The 24862-nt window shown below is 39.9% G+C and overlaps 1 protein-coding gene across 1 annotated transcript in view; it reads right to left on the bottom strand.

Moving 5' to 3' along the window:
• The window catches only part of TAF3 (TATA-box binding protein associated factor 3), a 113480-nt gene that overhangs the window by 15724 nt on the left and 72894 nt on the right, over positions 1 to 24862 (bottom strand). The window contains exons 3-4 of the mRNA XM_048943634.1: positions 11210 to 13032; positions 6385 to 6467 (exon numbers count right to left, since the gene is read on the bottom strand). Coding sequence (XP_048799591.1) covers positions 6385 to 6467; positions 11210 to 13032 — 1906 coding nt within the window. The remainder of the gene's footprint in view (positions 1 to 6384; positions 6468 to 11209; positions 13033 to 24862) is intronic.

The following is a 24862-nucleotide window of genomic DNA, read 5'->3' as shown; positions in this document are numbered from 1 at the left end:
AGTAATTGGAATACCCATTAGTACTGCAATAAACAAGAGACTTTCGTTGCCTGGACTCCATTGTTAAGTTTTCCCAAACAGTGGTTTGCCCTTCTACATTTTCCTCCCTGAAGTATCACTTCTTCCCTCCTATTTAATTCTGCAGCAAGTTCTCCTTCAGAGCTTTCTGTTGAATAAGCAGCGTCTTGCAGGGTAACCAACACCGCCCACAGCTGTGTCCCACAATAGCCCCATGCTGCTTGCATTACATCTTCTGGAGGATTTGGTCACGGTGCCTTAATTGCTACAAACACTGCTCTTATTCATAAAAACGTGCAGAAGGAGGGGCTTCCAGCAGGATTTCTTTACCTGTTTCCCCACCACAAAACAGTGAAATAAATGGAATGGGTCATGAGCTACTTGGATGGTAATGCAAACCTACGGCTTGACAAGTCAATAAAAAGCCAATCCTCTCCTCTCTAGCCACACATAGGGAGCCAAAGCTAGAGGCAAACAATTTGGATATGTCTACAAAGGGAGTTTAATGAACCCCATTATTCAGCTATTGTGGGCAAACACTATATAGACAGTAATCTAAATTATCAACATCTGAATGGCTTTCTGCTAAATAGCACCTGAAGTTCAAAAGTATTTTTCATAAGGTCTTGTTTATCCGAAAGAGAATGACCTTATTAAAAATGGAAGCTCATGAATATCCACCAAGCATGATACTGTAAAAATCAGATGCGTTCTTAAAAACTACATGTGGCAGAATTCTGGTTTAATTGAAGCTAAGAGCAAAGTCATATCTTAGATATCTAGCTTTTTTCACACCTCCCACAGTGTTTTGAGTACTCCCCAAAAAATGCATATGCATGTTTCTGCAGCAACTACAGATCCCCTGTGAACTCTGGGGAATACCAACACAGTCCTTGTCTAATTTCTTGTCTTTAACCAGCTCAAAAAAAGGTGTATCCATGGAACTGCTAATATCTCTTCGCTCCTCCTTTGGTCCAACTTACCTTTACCTAAAAAGTCTGATTTTGTATGTATATGTGTGAGACGTTCCCCCCAAAATTTAATCTCTAGAGAACTTGCAGCTCAATTACAACCCTGTGCATGGCAGGGATGTTGGAACCAGATGACTGTTAATGTCCCTTCAAACCCAAGCCATTCTATGATTCAATTCTTCTGTAAATTAAACTTGCTGCAGATAGGAGAACCACATTTCAGGCAAGTGTTTTAGGATAACGTTATCCTATAACAAAGTTGGTGGCACTCTGCTGCAGGTGAGCTGGTAAAGTTTTACACAATTTCAAAAGGAATGAATAAAGAACTGTTTTACTGGAATTTTACTGCCCAAACACGTCTGTACTTAAAATAATCAGTTCTTGAGCAAGTAGTAATGATGACCCAAGCCACCAATGTATGAAAAATAAGCACCTCCAGCAGTCCAGCTGTGTTTCAAGTAGGGTTATAGCATCAGCATCATGCCATTTTCTCAGGCTGTATTTCCCTGCAGGCTCCTACTTTGTCAGACACGTATCATTTTGCCAACTTATAAAAACATGCATTATTTTTGCACCTTATTGAGATGGAAGTAGTCAGATGGATCAATCACAGAGACTCAGTGCAACAAAACACAAAACGACAGGACAGGCTTCCCTCTTAGTTCCCAAAAAATACTTCTGGGTCACCAATATCATACAGAGAGATCATATTCCACGCTCACAAAAACATTTGGTCTCTATTGACACTTGGCTTTCAGATGTTCTACAAAGGATGTCAGCTGGTTACGTTACTGGCACTGCTGTCATGGGAATATCATGCCATTGAGTGAGCCTCCAAAAGAGCCTAAGTTAGGCCTTGGACTGATAATGTCCCAGTAAGTGATAAAAGCCTTTAGTGGAGTCAATTAAATATATGGATAAAAAGCTTCTCTCTCTTAATCCCTTTAGGATTTTATTTTCAAGTCCACAAGTTATTTAATACACATTTCTATAGACACACATATCTGAGTCTGTGCAATTTTTTTGGAGAAGGCTACATATATGCTGACATTAAAAATATCCAAGACAAGGGGCAATTTATTAAGAGCAGCAGGCCAGATTTGCAAGTTAAACACTGTTAAAATACCTGTCTTTTCCCTATTCATGTCTGCTTTCCAGGTTCTCTGCTGATTGCAGAGCTATGATACAATGCAGTAAGAATCTGGAGGAAAAGCCTGATGTTTTAGTATGAAGTTCAGAACTTGATTTCACAAATACACATATATATACACTGCCCTCTCTCTATATAAATGCATATATATGTATTTGCATTCATGTGTACGTAAATATATAAAGGCACAGAAGCACTGAAACAATGACTAATGAATGGCACTCTGCTTTGTGGTCTGACGCTGTCAAAAGTCATGTGTTTTTACTTAAAAATCATGTTTAAATGTAGAATTTATCTGAAGTATCAGAAATTACAGCACATATTTTTGCTGAAGTTTATATCAACTGTGGCAGTAACCAGTAACTGGAATGTCAGTACCCCATCAACAGACATGCTTTTTAAAAACTTATGTGTATGAAACCTATGTGTGTGAAAGTTTTTAGAAGTTATGCGTATGAAATGATTTATGCTTAGGAAAAATAACTAGACAAAAAGAAACCATGATGCAACTGAATAAGAGAATTCTGCTCATCGTTTGCAGATGATTTCAAATTGAAACATGTATAGTAGCTTTGTGCTTTTTAATTTCTTTTCTTAAAAAAAGATAGCATCTCCAGTTCCTTCCTATACTAACTCAGTTAGCAATCTTCTACCCTGATAACACTGGAGTGGAAAAAAACAGTGAAAAAACCTTCCAACATATCATTCAAATCATATCTAAAAAGGTGGTCATAAATATTTTAGAACCCAAGCAAACTAATAAGAGTTAGGCCCATTAAGGATAAGATCTTTTACAACAAATTAAATAAAACAATTTATTGGAGCCTGGACTTGAGATAAACTAGATTTACTAGCTGACCCTTTATTCATTTAAAGAACAAAATTAGCTCTAATTGCATTAGAATGGAATCCAGTAAATTTCTTCTAATGTGGCATCCATGCAAGTATTGCTGTAATTGTTTACAACTAAGATGGAAATGCTTTGATTATAATCTACTTTCTTCTTGTTTTACTGCACAGTTAAAACACTCCCCCCAAAAAACACTGATCTGTAACATTTTTTCCTATATTCGTCCCTCTAAAGGAACAGCTACATTTTCATGTCTATTAAGCTGACATTACTAATAGCTATCTCTTTTGAACTGATGTGTGTTGGAAGAATATTTGCATGCTGGACAAGCTTGAGTGGCCAGAATATACTTGTATTCATAGAAAAAATAATGAAGGAGACTCCTCTGCCACAATCAGCATTGCTTTGTACACTGGTCCAAGCAGAGGAGCTCAGAAGCAACATAACTGGAAATTGCTCCACTGCAACATCATTTTCCTCAGCACTGCAGTATTTAAACTTGTGCTGCATCATTAGAAATCTGAATTTCCATTTTAAGTGCCATTCAATCTGACCTCTTTTCTTCAGATACTTGATATTAGGAAGAATGTCTTCATGCAATGGATGGTCAGGCATTGGATCAGGCTGCCCAAGGAAGTGGTGCAGTACCCATCCCTGGAGGTGGTTAAGCAGATGGAGCACTAAGGGGCACAGTGTATAGTGTTATACTTGTTATAACACTTGGTATACTTGGTATAATACTTGGTAGCATTAGGTGATGCTTAGATTTGATGACCTTCATGGTCTTTTCCAACCTAAATGATTCTACCATTCAATGATATATACTTTTTGGATTCACCAAGATCTCTAAGTACAATCTTTTGCATGAAGTTTCCCCAACAGAGACCAACTTCCAACTGAAAAGGTATTTAAGTAGCTCCCAAACCCTCCCAACAGCTTTTTCTTCTAACAGAGGGAACTGAAAGGATTCATTTGCCTATCTAGTTTTTATACATCATTTTCTATCAATCCTAAAAAACGTAGACAACTTTCTATGGCCATTCACAATAATTTAAAATAATCTTATGCTAGCATAAACTCCAGAGACATCTCAATTGACACACAACTACCTGATATTCACCATCAACACAGATGAAATGTAAGTTTAACTTTCCCCTAGTATAACACATCACAAGAGCATCGCTCTTGTTTCTGTCCCTTACCAGCTATGTAAAAGGTTTATGAATCTACTGTGGTCGGGCAACTAGTAACTTTGAATCCAGGTGGCAGAGATTTCTGGAATTAATTCAGCAGCCCAAACCATGTATGCAATGCCTTGTCTCGGAGTTTCACACAAACGACCACTTCTAATAATGAGCACCACATATGAAATCATACTCTGAGTCCAGGCTAAATATTAATTGTTTTATGAAAGCAAAATGATTATCTACAGTAGGAGAGCTCCCATGAAAGCTCATTAGACACTGGATCAACGTGCAACACAAAACAATTGCCAGACCCTGAGCCAAGTGGTACAAACTATGTTTTCTTCTGCTTCAGCAAAGCTCCAATAGTTCTTGTTTACCATTGTTTAGAAGATACAGGTGGGTGATAAGGCCATCACACTCAGATAATGTTAAGGGGGCCCATGCAGTAGGCATAGAGGGGAGATACTTAAGGTAGGAAAGGGAAACACGAAAACAAACAGAGATGGAATACTAAAGACTGAAGACGCATTTGGTTATGTAGCCTAAAGCAGTAGCAAGGACAAGTGTCAAGTGGAGGAAATGGAGCTTCCCTCTGAGCCAGTAAAGATGCATAAGGAAGCAGAAACAGAAATGGGTTTTCCAAAAAGCCAAAAACCTAGATGTCAGTATCTCTGACCCACCGCAGGCTGACACGGTTGAAAATGACGTACCCATACTATTTGCAGCAAGCAGAAGAAGTATCAGATCTCTTTTCAAAACGTGTGTGGGTGTGAGAATGATGGAGGAGAGATAAGAGTGGGTGCAAAATCAACTTTTTGGTGCTAAAATATGGCTTCAGAGCCATAGTTCAGAAGTTCTGCCTTGAAAATATGACTTTTTTCCTGATATAAACACTTCCACAACCCTTGAATAAAAAAGTTTGAAAGTATCTATAGCTCCTCGAGAAGGAAAATGGATTTAGAGGCTTTAAATGCAGGACAGATAACTTCTGAAAAGCAGGATCTTTCACACAGTCTGAGCACAGAAATTTTAGATCATACTCAGATATTGTGAAAGGGAAAAAACAGGAATGGTTAATGTGCATAGGGAGAACAGGAAAAAGTCCTGATATTTGGGGTGGTTTCTCACAGAAACTAAAAAGTCCCATAGCAATTTTGCACCAGTATAGCTCACAAATTATCTACTGGGCAAGATAGGGGAATAGGATAGCAGAGAAAAACAAAATAATCATCAAAGATGCCACTCAACTTATAACACAGGAAAGTTAGTGATCAGAAGGCTTAGTTCTTGAACGGCTTTAAAAGAGAAGCAACTTGATTAGCAATATTTAATGGGATGAATGAAAATAAAAAATCTGGTGCTCATGTTTGCCATCAGACATAAAAGTGCACTCTGCACAATTAAAAAAATCACTGAAGAACCCAATTAAAGGAAAACACAAGGCAGGAGCAGCCTATAAAGCCCAGTGATGCTTCATTTCCTCAGCCTCTACAGCATAAGCAGGAGGCTGTACAATCTGAGCATAGGGATCAACCTACTTATGGTCATCAAGTACTAGGTAACTATTATTTGTATGACAACACCCAATAATTAAGGAGCTAATGAACAAACATTTAAAGTGTGTTAGGTACATTCAGAAATAATCAACAATTATAATAAAATAGATGTGTATGAAGGCATTTCATTTGTTGTGTTTTAAAGCACAAAACAACTGTTAGTTAAAATGCATTATGAAACTGAGCTGCAGGTTACCCTAGGGATACCTAGCCATTATGGAAGCTTGGCTGAATGTCACTGGAGGCAGCATATGTGTCTTGATGGAGTCTTCTAATTGTTACTGGGAAACACAGTAGGATGAATGGAAGATGATGGGTTCCACTTGCAGAGCAGAACAAAAAGGGAAAAATGTCTAAAAGGTTTCTATTGGTAAGTGTTCTGCTTGAGTTTTCATCAGAATGGTCAAAAGACATCACAGAATGATAGAATGGCTCACTCTGAAGGGCATCATGTAGCTTCAACTCCTCTGCCATGGGCAGGTCTGCCAACCACTAGATCAGGCTGCCCAGGATCCCATTCAACCCGTTCATGGCTGTATGAATGTCATTTACCACTAACATTAAAGCGTTTCCAACTGAAAGTAAGAGCTGCTACACACCAGAGATGAAGAACTGTGTAAGGCATATTGTAGATGGCTTATTTTGTACTTACATCTTGTCTTGGCCTGCACCCACTCTTAGTGTCAGCCGAGGAATAACTGGTGATGGAGCCGGAACAACTGGTTCCACCTTTATCTGTGCAATGGAATAAAATCACCAATCAAAGACTGTAAAGAGATTCCCAAAGAATATTAATTACAAGAAAGCACTGATAGAATTAACCAGAGTATACCAGCTCAATGAGACACTTATGACTGACTGATTGCTGTTCTCATCTTTGTGCTGCAGTGTGGATGGTTACACCTTGTTGGGAGCAACATGGAAATATGAATTCTAGACTAAAATGCTATATTGAAATTTCACTGTGTTTGTAACAGCTCACACACTTTGTTAAGATTTAATATTTATTTAGAGAGACAAAAAAAATTGGTTAACAATGACATGAAATGCTTAGACCTTAGTGCTCAAACTTGACAGGTGTATGCACGTTTTTTTTCCTGAGATACACATTCAAGCAGTTACTACTCAGATTCACCACATAACTTATATTCTTTAAACAAAATTAGACAAAGAGGAAGCAAATGAACCTCTAGCATCAGCTCTGAATGCTTCACAAAGTGTTACAGATATAACAGAATCACTGATTTTTAATGGAATTCAGCTAGGTTTCTAATGGCTGTTTTTCAGATGGAAATCAGATGGTCTGATTTCCTGCCTTGGTAGATTCAAACCACTTGAAGACGTCCTTAAATGCTTGGAATTAATATCTTGGAATTACTGACTTCCATTGAGCTAAACGAAGCCATTGCTTTGCAACACCTGTACAGCATCCTCTCAGATTTTATGTGTGATTTTCTATATATGAGTTGCTCAACTTATACTAAGATACATGAAAAGAAGTGTATATACATTATACATAAAGAGAGAAGGAGACTGATCTCATTATGAGCACATGCATCATCGTATTTCATAAAATAAGAATGTAGTGGAATTTGGTCCAAGAACTTGAGAGACAAAAATAGTACGTGTACGCTAAAAGGAAACCTGAGTAATTCTCATTGGGAAGAATCTGTTTTAAAATGCTTTCCTAACGAAAGGAAAGACACCATTGATTCTAAGCACAGAAAGCAGTGCAGGAGACGGGAGGCCAGAGTGGAAGGACTCAGTTGGGACTTGGAGTTACTCTAAGAGCACTCCATGGATATGTATTAGCCTGCTTCACAGGCTACTCTACTCTCCACTCTTTTGTTTATACAGCACAATTTTTTGTGACATCATTCCCCTGCAGTGCTGCAAGTTTTTTCCTCTGGAGCTCCACACGGCTGGAATGATTTCACTGCTACTTTCCATAGGTAAGCCTTTTAACTGCTTTCCTGGCACCCTAAACTGTAGCATCACCCACAGGAATTGAATCCTGGGCACAGGAGGCTCAGGTATGTGGCTTTGTGTACTGATTACGTACTGTCTCATAGGTTTCTCCACATCCTTTTCTGTCATGGCAATTCCGAACATGAAACTTCCTAGGACAGGCACTGCTGCTTAGCACCGAGAGACACCCATCTCATTAGTCCTCTGTATTAAGATTTTTGCATTACTACCTGCATATCAGGAAGAGGTTCCAAGCAATGGTGGCAGAAGAAAAGCACATAAAGGACTTTTTAATGTAAGATACTTACATCGTCTGCTTTGAGAGAAAACTGTGCTCCACAACAATCCAAACTACTATCTTTTGATACAAGAGGAGAGAAAGGGTTTGCAGGTTGGAGCAGAGGGCAAATTAAGGAGCATTGATAAGTGTATTGTGGATACCGTGGGCACGCTCTACATCGGTAGAATTTTTACTTGCAAGTAAGAGGAGTTTATTTGGGGACAGCACTGGCAAGCTCTATCTCGATGCTACGATAGCTCCATTCCTCACGCAGCAGTTCCTCGACTGCTTTAGTTTACAGCTCAGAGTATTAAGTTTAGCTGGAACTGGGTCAGCAGCTGCCTCACGAGCTGCTCAGTCATTCCTACAGCATGCCCGGTAATCTCCATCATATAAGCAGGGTGTAATTGCTTCAATTGTCTGCTTTTAATTTGGTAATGCATGCAAGACAGCACCCTTGCTCCTAGGCTCTTCTACAAGCCTTGCCCAAATTTCCTCTTCTTCGGCCATCAGCCTGTCCTTTTGCAGCACACAGTTAGCTTATTTTCAGTAGAGTGTTTGGTGCTGCTCTGAGTCTTCCTATCCAGCAACCTGGGACAAAATTACAGGGAAAACTCTGCAATATGCTTAAATTCCCCAACAGGACGGGATGCATGCTTACACAGTAACTGTAACTATACAAAAAAATATACAGAAATGCTACCATGGATTCTTATACAGAGTTAGAACTTTTGTTTAAGCATAGTACTACTTGCTAAGGACTGAGTTACGTAATGACTGAGATTTTGTAATGGCCATCAGCTGCTGTCAGCTCATAAATCCAACCTTCCAGGTTGTGCTTCTGCCTCCAAAGCTCAGCATCCGAGCAGTAACTTGATCATTTGCTCCTACAGCATGACTGCTGGCTAAATAAGTCATTGTGTGAACTAAAAGCTAAATTAAGGAAACATGTACTTTTAGGGGTTAAAACGAAAGAGCAGCATTCTGGAGTAATGCTGGGAATTGGGGCCAGCAGAAGAGCATTTACAGTGGATTACTAAGCTTCCCAAATCACCAAAGAGGTAAAGTCCAGCAATATAAGACTCCTTTGTAGCTAACTAAAAATACATTGTCAGTGGATTTGTCCAGTTTTATGTATAAGCAATACTTCTTTCACCTGAACTAATACTAGTAGTCATATAAGCCCCTTATTGCCATGTGCTGCATTTTTTTTGCTAATCTTCAAGGATTTAGCTTCTTTGCCACATACCTCAGGGCACCAACTGATAAAGCTCTAACTCTCCATTTTTCCAGGACACCAGCAGTGCGGCCTTGCAAAAAATGAAAATCGCTCAAGAGATTTAAAGGGGAAATTTATTTTTAAAATCCTGACGACTTGCAGCAAAGAGGTGGATTTTAAAAAAGCTTATCTATCAAGAATCAGTTTAAATTTTAATTCTATCTGGGGACTCTTTCATGCATTCTAGCTTTAAAGTTTATCTTTTGACAGGGACTTTTTGCCAAGGTAATGGGCAGCTTTGTCAATTTAATTTGTCCAAGTTTTTATTGCTGTTGGACTCCTTTTCCTAATACATATATGTTCAGTCTCTGTTGAAGCTTTACCAGTTTATATTTGTTTGTGTAGCTTTTATATTGCTCTAAAACAAATCAGATGGGGAGATTTGGGGAACAATGCAAAATATACGAAAAACAAGCAACTTACCTCTATTATCTATGTGTGTACTTAAAGAGAAAAGTCTGCAGAAATTCTCAGTCAGATACTGACAAAATGCCTCGAGCATGAGGGGCAGGGAGAAAGCTGCCATGTAGACAAAAGGAGGAGTCCATGCAGCAGCATTGCTGCAAGCTAAAACTCAGACATTAAATTAACAGGGACAGCTGGAACACCACCCTGTCAATCACTGATTCATTCATGGCAGACAAATGTTAGTTTTCCAGATCACCTGGATTCTGCATCGAAAATCCATTTTCCAACTTGAAAAACTGGTGTAAGTTTTGAAATCAGCAGTGTGTTTTAAATCTGCCTGGTAGCACACCAGGGTACCGTCTCTCACAGCATCAAAAATGGATAGCAAGGAATATCCCAAGTCCAAGCTTGTACAAAGTGTGTATTACACTCAAAGCAGGACGTAAAGAGAATCTTTGTAAAACCAGAACGTAAGCAATGCTTCCTAATGCTAAGGATAGAGATTAAGGAAATCCTGTATCCAAGGTTATCAGTATCCAAGACAATCTCTTTCTTTTCTGCTTTTTTTTTTTTTTTTTTGTATTAACAATTTAATGCACAATATAAGTTTAAGTGACAAAAAGTACAGCAAACCTTGAATTAGGGAAGTCATCCCTAATGGGATTTTAAATCAGATAACATGCAAATATGCTGGTTTCATTTTTTTATATATTAAAGATATTCTCAAGATTAGGTGATATTGGAAAGAAGGAACTGTCTTTGGCTGATATAAATCAGTAAGAGCTACAGGAGAAGAAGTAGTTCAGTCCATTTGAAAGTCAGGTCTCCCTTCTTCATCTCAAGCTTAAAACTCTAAGTGAAAGGTGATATTTGAACATTCAGAGTATGCATTTAGACTACAGGTTGACAACAATTTTCTTATTTCCATCTAACTGAAGCAACTCTGTGGTCTTCCTAATAGAGGACTCAGTAGCTCTGATATACAAATAATGACTTATTCTAGGGTGGTCTGTTCCTCATTTATGGCCATCTGACCAACCTACAGTATTCTACAAGCTCTGAAACAGCAGACTTCTAGAAACTAAATTTGAATTTTATATGAAAGGCTGCTGGCCCTACTAGAGAAAATCTACAGAACAAAATTTGGGCATTGCAACAGAGCATACATTTGTTCTGCATTCTGCCAGTGAGTGTAAGTCTTGGCTTTTCTAAGTGAAAAGTGAGTTGAGGAAAACCAGAAATCTCATGCAAAACCAAACCATACCAAATCAAATCAAAACCAAGGTGAGACAATCTCGTATTTCGAATTCACAAAATTGAGCTTCCATTCTTTTGCTTCTCAAAGAAGTGGAGCAATACCTGAAATTTCTGGGGTACTTCTTACTTTGAGGTGTTTATTTTTGTTTGTTTGTTTGTTTTAAAGTGTATGAAGTCCGTGGTCACATATCTTACATAATCAGATATGCTTCTCAGCAGCAAATTCAGGAATCCATGTGCACTTATCAAACAAGTATGCCATCTCAGCTCTTTTAAACAACTCACCTTTTCATGTTTATGTTTCTCTTTTTCTTTCTCCTTCTTCTCTCTTTCCTTCCTCTCCTTTTCCTTATCCTTCTTTTCCTTTTCTTTATCTTTCTCCCTTTCTTTCTTTTTCTTCTTCTCTTTTTTGTCTTTTTTCTTCTCTTTTGGTTTTTCTTTGTCCTCAAACAACTTTTCAGGAAGCATAGGAGACAAGGAAGGTAACATGCTGGGAAGTCTCATGGCAGTTGGTGTGCTGAACAAGGGCAAAGACATTTCTTTGGGAGGTAACACAAGAGGTGCTGATGGAGGCTTTATCTTATCTTCCTTACTCTTATCTTTAACTTTCTCTTTGTCTTTCTTATCCTTGTCTTTTTTGCCTTTCTCCTTCTCTTTCTTCTTATCTTTATGTTTTTCTTTCTCTTTTTTGGTATTGCCATCTTTCAACTTTACTTTTGTGTCAGCATCCTCAAAGTCTTTTAGTTTGAATTTATAGGGATCATGTTCATCATCTTTGAGAAGTTCCTTCCACTGAAACTTTGCCTCCTTGTTTGCTTCCTTGTCTTTATCCTTTTCCTTGTTCTTTTCCTTCTCCTTGTTTTTCTCCTTGTTTTTCTCTTTATCTTTTTCCTTTTGTTTCTCTTTCTTCTTCATTTTTGTCCTCAGCTCTTTCTTCAGTTTCTTTTTTACTTCTACAGATGAGGCCAACTTGGTTTTCTCCTCATAGACTTTGAGAAGAGGTTCTGGAGTTGGCGGTGAAGCAGAAGGAGAAGAGAAGTAAGCGAAGTTCGCAGGTGGATTAGAAGGTGTTCCCATGTTTGCCTTTCGAATGACCTCATCAATCGAGTCATCCATTGTCCATGAAATGTCTGAACTTGAAGTCCCACCTGATGGAGGTACCGGAGTTGCTCCTGCCTTATTAGAACAATTAGCAGAAACAGAAGGTTTAGGAGTTGTAGTTGTAGTCTCCGAAACAGAAAGTCTTTTCGGACTGGTAAAAATTTCCCCTTCTGACTCAGAACCAGAGGAAAACTCAAAGGGATCGGGTTCTCGTTCAGCACATGCACGAGCAATCACAGCATCTATTGAATCATCAATAGTCTTGTCCATCACTGGTAGTTTCTTAGTCTGGTTTTCAATATTTGGCTTGGTCACAGGCTCAGGTGGTGTCTGTCCTTGTTTTACTTGAATGTTTTCCTTTCCTATTTTGTCACTTAATGCAGCCAGAGGGGTTCTACTTGGTGTTTCGGGCTTAACAGGTGGTGGGGGAACATGAACAGGAGCCTTTGGACTTTTGGGACTTTTTGGGCTCTTGGCGCGACCTGGTGACTTTTTTTCTTTGGATCCAGTTTTTGGTGAACGTATGGGACTTCCAGCAACCACTGGTGAGGGAGTAGTTTTAGGTGATTTTGTCTTTTGTCCTGGAGAACTTGTTTTGGACTTTGTCTTGGGTGCAAGCGGCTTTGACTCTAATGTCTTGGGGGTTGGCACTTGTGATTTTGCAATAGGAGCCAACATTGGTGGTTCTGGTGAAGGAGGGGCTAAGTCTGTACTGTCCTGAACATGAACTGGAGAAAGCATTGGAGGTACTTTTTGAGTGTTTATTGAGCTAAGAGGCTCACGTGGTTCCAAAGCTCCATCTAGAGTGTCTCCTTTAGAAACGGACAGTTTTGGCCGTTTCATGGGTGGAAATTCTTCAGCATCAGGACTTTCTAACGGTCTCTTGCTCAAGTAATTTTCATCATTAATTGCCTCGTCCTCTTCCATATCTCCCTCTTCTTCCAGTGGCACCTGCATGGCCTCCGCAGATGTACCTCCATCAGTTGGTACTTGCTCCTCTTCCTCTTCTGTAACAAAGAGAATTTTAAAAAAGCATTAGGGATAATTCAAAATGCATTTTACAGAAACAAATAAGCATCAAAAGTTCACGTGCATGTTAGCCCTCATATGCTACCTCTTACATTAACTGCCGATAAAACCACTTCATACCAGTCTATTTGAAAGAAAAGTCAGGAGCTACTTCTGGCTCGTATCACCCGCTGTCACAACTGGAAGGTCCCCCCATTCCAGTGCAACATCAAACACATGAGAGAAAGACATGAGGACAGACCTCACCCATAGTGGTAAACTTTCTGGAGCAGGTGACATACAAAAATGCCCTGGTTATTTCTTGCTGCATCAGTTTGAATTACATGAACCTGCTTGATCCACTTTAAACTATGGAAGTCAAAGTGGCTTTTTTTTTTTTTTTTTTCCCTGTAACAAAGTGGACTGCGAGGTGTCATTTAAGTAAAATCCACTGGAATTAGCTGTCCTGTTTAAATATCACAGAATTTTGATGGTGGATTAACTACTAGGAAGATGTCTTCCTAAACTGGATTTGTTTTTCTTGAAGCGGCGCAGCTTGAAGGATGAAGCAGCGGACTGAGTTTTGCTCAACTGCCAGGATCTGTTTCTGATTCATCTTAACAGCTTGCTGTATGTGGACATTAGTTATTATGATTACATGGGAGCACCCCTGTGTCACTGTGTGTGTGTGTGCTGGTTTGGATCAGGAGCACACCTTTGAAATTCATCTCCCCATCACCCTGCTTACTGGTGGTTTTTTTGCATTATGGAGCAATTCTGGAGAATATAAACTGGATTCCTGCTTTACTGAAAGCAAAATGAAAGATATTCTGTCAGAGGAATACACCTAATGCTTGAGTTGCAAGTGGGCACTCAGGCTATGGGACCAAAAAAAGCCAACTTTTGAAAATAAAACAAATCCTGAAACATGAACAGTTATGAACATCAGGCACTATTTAAAGCTAGCTAGTGGACGTCTCATGTATGGTTGCTCTGCTTTTGATAAATTATTTTGTTTTTCAATTGCAATTGCTCAATTTTTCCTACATATACCATCGTCTTCAGTCTCACATGTGTCACATTAGAGTGCAGAGAAGGGAGAAAATTCACTCAATATCTCCCAGAAAATCCATGGCAAGTTTGAGAATGAGAACCTCTGATCTCCTGAACCACAGCCAAGCACTTTATCCTCTTGGCTACACTTCCTCACTTTTAAAATGGAATTATTTAAGCAGGAAAAAGGATTCCAGGTCTGGAATAAGAACGTCCGCACGGGAGTTAAACTGACACATTTACATTGCTTGTAATTACGTCATTACATCCATGCTGGTTACATTCCTATGCAGACAACCTCAACTCACCTCACCCTGTGGCCGTGTTAACCCACCTGCAAAAATGGGTGAATTCTCTCCAGCAGAATGATATCAAGTGCCCTAAAGTTCTCAAATGAAACACGTGATAAAAAACATTTATCACAACGGCAGATAAAACCCAACTTCTTAACGAGCAGGAGGTTCTGAAGAAGCAAACACTAACGCTGTTTAAAGCTTCGTAAAACAGCATCTTTCTGAAATATCTATTTTTGAGGCATTTATTTTCAGGTCTTCTATGCTGGAGTTTCTTTAATGTGTCAACGCTCTAATTTAGGAGAGTTCAGTCAAGAGCCCTGGGCTGCAGCACAAATCTTGCCAGCATCACAAATTAAGTAAAATGAGCTAGCAACTCTGGCTTTTGCCAGGGCCCAGAGGATTTACAGCAGCCAGCCCAGAGAGGAGACTTTGCCTGAGGATAAAGTCTTAGCCTTCCGTGAAAAACAGAAATGTTAGGGAGTTAGGTTTTGCCTGGCTGGGCACTGACATTACGTTTTCGAAACAGCAAAGTTAGAGTATAACTGAGAAATCACTGTGGGCCAAGCCTGCACCTGCTATGTGGGAAAAAAAATCTGCTGCCAGATCGTGGAAGTCATTTCAATCTCTGTTTAAGCTGTTGCAGAAATCAGTTCCCTTCATCTGCTCAAAATTGTTTTGGGGATGAAGAATTAGCATTCATCAGATGTCATCCAGCACTGGTTGCTACCAAGCAATTCCCTCCCAACCCATTTCAGCCTAATTTGCTGCTGAGAGTTTGTTTTCCTTTTAAATTTTAAAGAGCGATACAGTTTAAAACAAACAGCATATATCAGAACTGGGATTTACAGAAGTCTTCTGCCCTGGCCACAAGGCAAGAAGTGTAGCCAAATTCAGACATCAGGGAAGAGAGGGTTTGCACATACAGACTGAAAACATATTTTCATACAGAAACCACAAGGATAAACAGCTGTGCATCACAGTCAATAAAGTGGAAGAGAAATTCCTGCAACTAAGAGTAAAAAAATTACATTTACTAGAAAAATCAGAGTATTTTTGCTAAAGATTTCTGCTTGGTGTCTGCTTCGGCAGTCACTCTGTTACACTGTGGTTCACAAAAGGGCACTGCAATATTTCATATTTGTGTAACTCCTTCCCATCCCAAGGTGCTTCTCATGTTTTACCTACTCAGGGTTGCCGAAAATGAGCAGCTGCTGGATCAAAGGCAAAAAAACAGTTTCAGAGGAGGTTTGGAGAACAGGAACCGGCGTTTTGTGCAACAAAAAAGAATGATGCTTATTTTTTTTTATAGAAGGCCAAGTAAAGTTTGCACCGGGCCCAAGAAGTTTCTATGATCTTGTGTGGAGATGCCAGGGAAGGGCAGAAGAGGTTAAAGTGCAGTTTGTAGAGGTGAGACCAGAAATTGGGGTATCTTGGCTCCAGCTTTCATGCACATTCCTGCAAGCCACAAAGACAACTTAGCAAGGAAGCAGAAGCATTACCATCCCTTTTATAAGGACTTAGATTTGCCCAAACATCTGGAAAAAATTGTCTGGGTCAGTCCTGAACAATCCAGGGACTAAGGAAGCTCACGAGCACTTAACTACTGACACACATTCACCACTTTTCAGACATGCTCAGATGACAATCTGGAATCCTATCTTGGTCAAATGAAACCCAAATTTCTCTTGGAACAAGGCCATGGTCTGATCCTCAGCAAGGACTGGTTTTCTGCCAGACAGCAGCTTTCAAACCTGAGCCATTGCAGCTGTGCCCATGGCAGAACACAATAAAGCACTTTTTTGTTTTTCTTCTTTTTTTTTTTTTTTTTTTTTTTTTAATTAGAGAAAGTGAAATCTCTGTCTTATATTTAAGAGCTTTTGGGCCCTGTTTTCCTTCAGAAGGATTTACATTGGAGCAGGAACCAAATGTGGGAAAGCATCAGCCTTTAAAGGCAATCTGCTTGACTTGGTGATGAGCATTTAAGACTGCGTGACTCCTTTTTACCTTTGCCCATCTCATTCGCTACCAGGCACTTTTCAATGGGCAATCCTTTGTGCACCAGATTGCTTTTGAACTCGCTTTACTGTGATGTCTCCCTGTTTCCAACCACCTTATTAATGATACTCCTCCTGAGTTAGCATCTATAGGTCAAATGGATATCACCTCGGCCATCTGCCCTAATAACTCTCTCCTGTAATGAAAGAAGACGAGAGCTGTTTGGGAGGTTTCTCAAGATAACAGATATATATATATATTTGTTAGAGAAGTCAGTGCTGGATCAATATTAATGCTCACGTTACTAAAGCTCCACAGAGCAATTGTTTATTATGTCAGCCGTCCCCATGCGCAGAGCCTGAGTTCAAAGGACCCAGAAGTGACAAGCTGACAGCTGTTAGCACTCTGCTGATGAACGCAGTGTTTTAAGAAGGCCTTTCCTTCTTGAGCAAATCAGAGGCAATGAGCAGGACATGTAACACTGGTTGTTAAACTGGAGCAAGACTTTCACTTCCAGGGAAGGACAGTTTTGAAGGTAAGGAGCAAACACTCCAGCCCTCTCTTGATGCAAGTCTGCACCATAATCTTGGGCTGGTCACACCGTGTTCTGCTGTCCTCCCATTAGATAACTGATGACAATTTCATCTCACAGAGGTGCAGTAAAATCTGAACTTGATAAATACATACCTCCTCAGGACTGCAGGAGAGAGAACATTACAATGAAAATGCAAGCCGTAGGGATCTGTCACCACTTCAAATGCTAGAAAAATTCTTACGCTGAACAGTTTAGGCAAGAAACCAAAACTCCTGCACCTTTCTAACAAAAAACTACTACAGAAGCACATTTCCTTCTTTGTACACCATGTTCCCATAGCACAGCAGGGACTCCAAAACCAAAGGCTTATTGAACGTATACCTTCTTAATTTGGCCACAGCTCAGTTTCAGGACAGCAATACTCAACACTTCAGTAATAAAGTTCCAAGATCACGATGCTCTGGGGTCTGTTTGTCCTTACATCTGAGCCAGAGGTACAGGAACAGAAATTCTGTCCTTATTGCACAAAAGGAGTGCAACGACCCATACCATGCTATGGTGCTCTTCTGGCTGCCCTGTTAGAGCAGGCTTGTTGCAATTTCAACAACAGGTGAGATTAAACTAAAGGCAGGAAAAAAATATATGCAAAATTATTCCAGTTGAGGAGAAAAGCACCTATGGACAAGCATTCTTCAAGCAAGAAAAACTGTGACACAATACATATAAATAAAATTTAAATTCATAGAATATCCCAAGTTGGAAGGGACTCAGATGGATCACCAAGTACAGCTCCTGGCTCCATCGAGGACCTGCCAAAAATGAGAACATGTCTGAGAGCCTTGTCCATGTTTCTTGAACTCTGGCAAGCTTGCTGCCATGACCACTGCTCTGGAGAGGCTGCTCAGTGTCTGACCACACTGGTGGCAAGTGGACGGTTGGACTAAGATGTTCTTGGAGGCCTTCTTTAAGCTTAGTGATTCTATGATTCTACAACCACCTTCTTGGTGAAGAACCTTTTCCTGATATCCAGTCTAAATTGCCATTCACTTGGTCAACACTAGCCTTTTTTGGGTATCTTGAAAACAGCACCACGAGCACTTACATCTAAAGGATGTTCTAAAGAACATGGCACGGAGCTGGAAGATCTCTGCTCAGCCCACAGCCTGACCAAAAGCTTACTCTGTCTGTTGGCCAGTATTGCTTTTAAGGAATGCTTCAGCTTATTTTTTGGAAACCGGTTACTATTTCCCTATTTTACAGAGTGGTGATAGCATAAAACCATCTAGCTAAGACCTAGAGATATAAGAATAAATCAATTAAATGCACAAAGCTCTGGCAGGTAACAGTTCCTGTGGAAGCCAACCATATTTATTAAGAAATGCAAGGTTTTGGATTTTGTATTGATAATACCTATAGTATCAGCATTAGCTGTCATAGCAAACCCACAAGGATAGGGTTCTGAATGAGCTGTTACTTCCATGCAACTCAAACCTGCTTATTTTCAACAAATGAATCTTTTATATATCTTACATATCTCTTGTATAATCTGTTGTTTTTTTTTAAAATATAACTTGAACTTCCACTTTCTAAAGGACATTATTTTAGACCTATCAGTAGCTCATGCAAGTCTTTCACACACAGCTCTGTTTATATCAGGTCTCTGTGTTTCTTTGCACTGTGTGGTATCAAATACTTAAGTATGAAAGTTGAAAGTCTCTGGGTTTTTAAGGAAAATTCAGACTCAGGAAAGGAACTAATGTAGCAGTGCCTGCGTTGAAATCTTCAACTCATCTTTCATTCCAAGCACATGCTCCTCAAGACAGCACGGATATCAAGTTGAAGGTTTTATATATAAGCCAGCTCAGCTTCTCAAATGCAAGAGATCGTTCCCACCCCAACATATGAAACTTTAAAATGAAAAAATACCAACAATTTTCATGCAGACTTCCAAAATCATTTTCCTATTGTCTAGACAAAGCACAAGATTAAGCTAAAGATACCTTTCGGGAAATTTTAAGTCACTAAGTCAAGAGCTTAATACACTTATCATATTCTAATAAGCAGCAGCTATTGACTTCTGCTAAAAGTGAAAGGCCTTTTTCTTATGCCACAATAGGTTTTATCTCTTTAACTTGTAATAACAATGGCTTTTTCCCAAAACAAACAGAAAGTGTGCTTGTAGTCCACAAAGGAAATTGATGGAAAAGCAAGAAAATTCAATCCTGATATCCTACAGGCCAATATCCTGATATCCTAATGCAAAATGAACACACTAAGAAATCCTTGATATGTTCTGAGCTTAAAATGACAGATTTATACATATAATTTCTCCACTGTGCTAAGACAACTCATCACTGATGTGACTTGTTTACCAAACAGATGCAACATCCACCAACTAAAGGAGATCAACCAACCTAATACCAAACATTGACATTTTCCAAGCAGCACTCTTTGAGGAAGAATGCTGGTAATACTGCACCATCACAGGAGCTCATTTTCCATGTACCTCTGACCTGACCACTGACATTAGGGCCACAAACATGGTGAGGGGCCTGGAGCATCTCCCCTATGAAGAAAGGCTGAGTGAACTGGGTCTGTTCAGCCTTGAGAAAAGAAGACTGAGAGGGGACCTGATCCAGGTCTATAAATATCTGAGGTGTGAGGGGCAGAATGGCAAGGCCAGACTCTTTCCAGCAGTGTGTGGAGACAGGACGAGAGGAAATGGCCAGAAACTGCAGCATAGGAAGTTCTGCACAAATGTGCTCAAGAACTTCAGGGTGAAGGTGACGGAGCACTGGAACAGGCTGCCCAGGGGGGTTGTGGAGTCTCCTTCTCTGGAGATGTTCAAGACCTGCCTGCACACCTACTTGTGTGACCTGGTGTAGGGAGCCTGCTTTAGCAGGGGGGTTGGACTCGATGATCTGCAGAGGTCCCTTCCAACCCCTACGATTCTGTGATTCAGTGACTGCCATTGAGTTCACTCCAGTGCACTCTCAGTATTTTCTAAAATGGAGAAAGCACAAGCGTATTTAAAAGAAAATAAGAGCTTTTGGATCGGTTAGTGATTTTGTATGCATAAGTAAAACACAGTGAAGAGGATGTGAAAGGTGCTTTAAGTCAAACACCCATATGCCTTGGTAATATTTGAGAATTTTGGCCTGAATGAATGGGCAGTGCCTTTTACAATCTGTACCAACCTGAACTGAGCAGGACTGACAAAGCTGATACATACTTTTACCAGTCACTCCAGAAGTAGTTCTTACCCTGTCAAGAAGATAGAAACGATGAAAACTCCCCTGCATGATGAAATTTTAAAATACAGATGATGGCAATCATCTGGTTGAGGACTCCGAAATTTTCACACCTGTTCAGTTACAAAGCAGTTTCCTCTCCACTTTCTTGAACAACTGCTTCCCATTCCTGGTAAGGCATCTCTTGGTATGAAATCAACAGAGAGATGCATGTTTTGATGCCAAGAGGAGAATAAAAAATGCACAGTTCACCAGAACCAAATCACAACTACTAAAGGTGCAGCTCTACCTCGCAGTATTGCTTTAAAGAAATACAATCCCATTCTTTCTTTTGCTCTGGTTTAAACATTAATGCAGGAAAAAGTGGAAATAAAATAAGATTAAAATAAGGCGAAAATAAGAAAGATCACCTGTTAGCTTGAATTCTAACCATCAATCTGATCTGTGATGCTACTACATAACCTTTTGGGCTAGTGGAGTGCTGAGAGAAGTCCTGCACCTCCTTTCTTCTATTATCACCTTTCTCCACAGTGAACTGACTTAGTGGCTGACTGTGAAGGAAATACATCTGGTGTGTATGTGCGGGGGGGGGGATTAGAGAGATAATGTTGGTTTTTTCTGTTCAGCTGGCAAAGCAAAAAGCCTGTCTCAAGCTCACACAAACCTAAGGGTGTGGGAAATAAGACAGAGGCGCAGAGCATCCCTCATCGGGCATCAGATCTTGGCTTAAGGTATGGCATAATGTGCTGCTTTAGCTCCCAGTGCTGCTCTAGGATACTGGATGCCATGAGAAAAACAGCTTTAAATACTTACAAGCGGCGGTCCTCATTATAATATTTTTTAGAATATGCAATGTTTATCAAGCCAAACTACCCAGGATTCTTGAAATGACACACCCAACTTCCTGCTGAAGACAGAAAAACACAGTTGGCAGATTGTTATCAGCTGCACTCACAATCTCTCTGACCTGACAAAATATCGGTCCTGCATTCGTGCTGCACACAGCAAGCAAAATTCTGTATGAATTAAAAAAGGGAGACTTTACTTTCTCTCTGACTTCTTCATAGCAAATCAACAGTTTCTGCAGATTACAAATACATATACAAATAAGTGCATGCGCACAGCAGGGTTATGCTAATGTATCTGGAGCTGAAGACTTTGGATGTAAAGCAAAATCAACCACAGAAGCATCTTTAGCAAGTGATCGAGCAACACCACGCGTGAGAACCAGGCAGCTCCCTCCATGCTGCAGGGCAGGCTTTATTTTGCTGTGTTTAGTCACCTTGGTGTTGCTGTCCGCCACCTGCAAAGAAGCCTCTCCCCTGACATCTGCAGAACAGTGTGATGTGAGCACCTCCACCACCTGATCCAAACGTGCAGCTGGAGACAGGGAACCTCCACAGCAGGATTTGGACCAACCTGCATGCTTTTTATCATCCTTCTCGCTCCCTCTGGGATGTCCAGTGCTCAACAGAGTGGGGAACTTGCCCAGGTGTATGAATGCAGGCATTGAGATTTTCCCTTTAAAGGAACATTTGACTTCCAAAAAATGAAATTATTAGCAAAGACAAGGTAATTAGGCAATGACAATTCATACAGTACAACCAATCAATAACACAGTACATTAGTGAGACTGACAGAGGTGTGAAACTGATCTGTTATAAATGGCTATAGACTGACCAGGAAAAATGCAGCATTTCCCTAACATTCGGCACAATAAAAAACTAAAATGCTATATAAGCAAGCCAACCTGAAATGACACCTAGTATTATAAATGGCCTAATCTATATGTTAATACTGTTGTATCACATAACTGCAGCAAGACTAAGATAACAATATGACTTTGGGGTTTCTATGGCTACATCCTGGGCTAACGTGCCTGAAAGGCCTTGCTGCTGACACCACACAAGCTTTCCGAGTGCTTCTCTTTGGTTATTTATGATATGATTTATGATAACGACAACATCTCCTATTTTCTCCCCTCGTCAGATACAATAAATTGCCATCGTTAATCACCGTTCTTGCTTCAGCTATGATTACAATAGTATAATGGGGACTAGCTATGGTAATACAGAGTATTAAGGGGTTTTTCCCCTCCTTTAAAGAAATATGCACAAGTAGATCTTTGCAGCCAATGTCAATACCTATAGTATTTTAATAATCTTCCCACAAGTATTTCTGGACAAGATTTCTGTTAGGACTGAGATTCTGCACCGTTCCTTTTTGAAAAGATCTAATTTGTCATCTAAAGACCCCAAATCCATGTAGAATTATCGGTATCTCGTAACTCTCAGATGTAATGGGAGGGGTTTATATGGATTTTTCTTGACAAAAGGGAAGCAGACAATCAGTCTTTTCACTGTGCACCCACACATCTTATCCTGGCTGAGCTTTCCAAACCAGCTTCTGAAGTATCACAAATGTTACTAAAAACAAATATACTAAACCTACATATAAACATTTCGAAGAATTTTACAGTGCTTTTCCTTTTCTACATTACTGTCCTGCGTAAGAAAATATACTGCTCTACTTTTAAAAAATTCCTGCGCTAAAGAAATCCCCAGGTGTTAGAAAACATTTGAGGAAGCAGATATTTCTACTTACAAGCAAAGGAACACTGTCAATGTTTATTACATTGGGCCCACATGTACTTCACCCATCCTAACATCTTTTACCTGGCCTTGCTGAATTTGCTTGAGCCCTACAAAGATTTGCAGCCTACACACACATCTATACGTACTTGGATACAGATGTAAGAAATACTGTGGTTATTTCATAACTTATTTTGCAGCAGGGCCAAAGAACTGGAGGGAAGGGATGGTGGCAACGTTCACCAGCACAGGAAAGAAGTCCCAGCTAAAAGGGAGCACTAAAGGACATGGTTAGTGGGCACATGGGGATGGGTTGATGGCCAAACTAGTTGATCTTAGTGATCTTTTCCAACCTTAATGATTCTGATTCTGCAAAAAATGCATGACCAGAAGGAAGCTTTGGCTCAACACAAATCAAAGACCACCAGCACACTTGCTGTGAAGCACAAAAAGCAACTTTACCATTGTCAAAAGGTGAGTAGTGTTTGCATCATCTTCAAATAACTTTGCTCAACAACTCATCTGGCCACTAATTGTCTTTCTACTCCTCTTTCTATCGTGCATTACTTGCAATTGCAAGGGCACAGTCAAAACTAAATGATAAGCTGCTCAAAGCAAGAACTATATCTGTGTTTTTCAAGGTGCTTCGGTTACTTGTGGGCACTGGGAAGAAAGAATACAGACTATTTTTTTCAGAGACACTTCCTTACATTAGATTGTCTCCATTGGATAAGAAAGGGCACATTTCCCAAGCTGAGAAATATTTTATAAAGCTGAGAAAGATGGGGCGAAGGAGAAGTTTACTTTCAAAATACAAATTGAGATAAATAAAAACATCAATCAGATGCTGTGCACGAAATAAATGGGAAGAAGTCCATCTGCACTGTTTGGCAAAACCCTAATCAGCAGTATCTATCCATCAGGGTACAGCTGAACATACATCGTTGGAACTTTCAGAAAGATTTACCTTGATTTTGACTGGACGTTCTCATTAAGGCTAACAGAGTTATTATATTTGCAAAGTAACAAAGAAAAAAAATAAGCACATACACCATACATTGATGTGTTTACCAAATATTCCAGCTGCTAGGAATTGGGCAGATCAGATAACTTCTTTAAGGACACCAGCAGCAATTAGGAAAACTGTTGTCATCCACAGCAATGTGTTTATTAAGGTAATTAGTTACTCAGAAATACACACACACAGTTCCAGCTATGGATTTGTCTGAACAGCATCTGAAAACTCACAAGTTTGTGCTGACAGCACACAGCCCAGGACCTCAGTGCTCTGTGCTGGTAGGATGTGCCTCAGTACAAAACCCCACACTTGCTGGGAAGAATTTTGAGATACAATACGAATCCCATAACAAACACAATCTTCTTGATCTAGCAGAGAAGGAAATCACTGATGATAAGGCTTTAATAAAGCTTGACAAGCCTCAAAATTAAATTTGCTGGGAAGGGTTCACCCCCAAAACAGATACTTTCAAGATTTAAAGAGAGGAAAATGTTTACTTTAAGAGTTTTTCCTTACAGCTACAAATCCCATTAGTGACTCTCTTTGTCTCTCAGCCTATCTGCTTTATTCTGTATGGGAACACATGTTATGTGTCTGCCTTCCTCTGTAACCTGCCCTGCAAAAGGTGCCCATCAGAAGGGAAAAAACTCATCAGGCAGCACGATCACCTATACAGCTATATGGCAGCACTTCTCAGTGGCACTCAGCAGCCATTTGGAATGGGACCGTTCAGTCCTGTGCTGAAATTAGGTTTAAAATGCTGCTGTCAGCATTGCTGGAAAAGAAAAAAGTGCTGGGAGAGCATGGGGTGAACGTGCTGAGTAATAATTCTGCAGGCAGCTTCCCCCTCCAGCACAGAAACTGGTGCAGGAGGCTGGAGGAAAATTTAAACCACAGCCAATTTAAAACCTCCGCTTTTTACGGTGACCTTATAATTTTTCAGGGACAGCTGCTAAAATCTATTGCTTCTTTCTGCAGGACCTCATGGATCACGGCAACATCTTCAAATAAATCTCACTCACAAGGGAGCTCAGAGGCTTAGCACTGAGCAAAGCAGGCTCCTGGGTGCTCTTCCAGAACGAGAGCTTTT

The sequence above is a fragment of the Lagopus muta genome, chromosome 1 (assembly GCF_023343835.1).
Source record: "Lagopus muta isolate bLagMut1 chromosome 1, bLagMut1 primary, whole genome shotgun sequence".
In the NCBI taxonomy this organism is placed as follows: Eukaryota; Metazoa; Chordata; class Aves; order Galliformes; family Phasianidae; genus Lagopus; species Lagopus muta.
The sequence above is the reverse complement of the archived record's forward strand: the minus strand, read 5'-3'. Positions and strand labels throughout refer to the sequence as shown.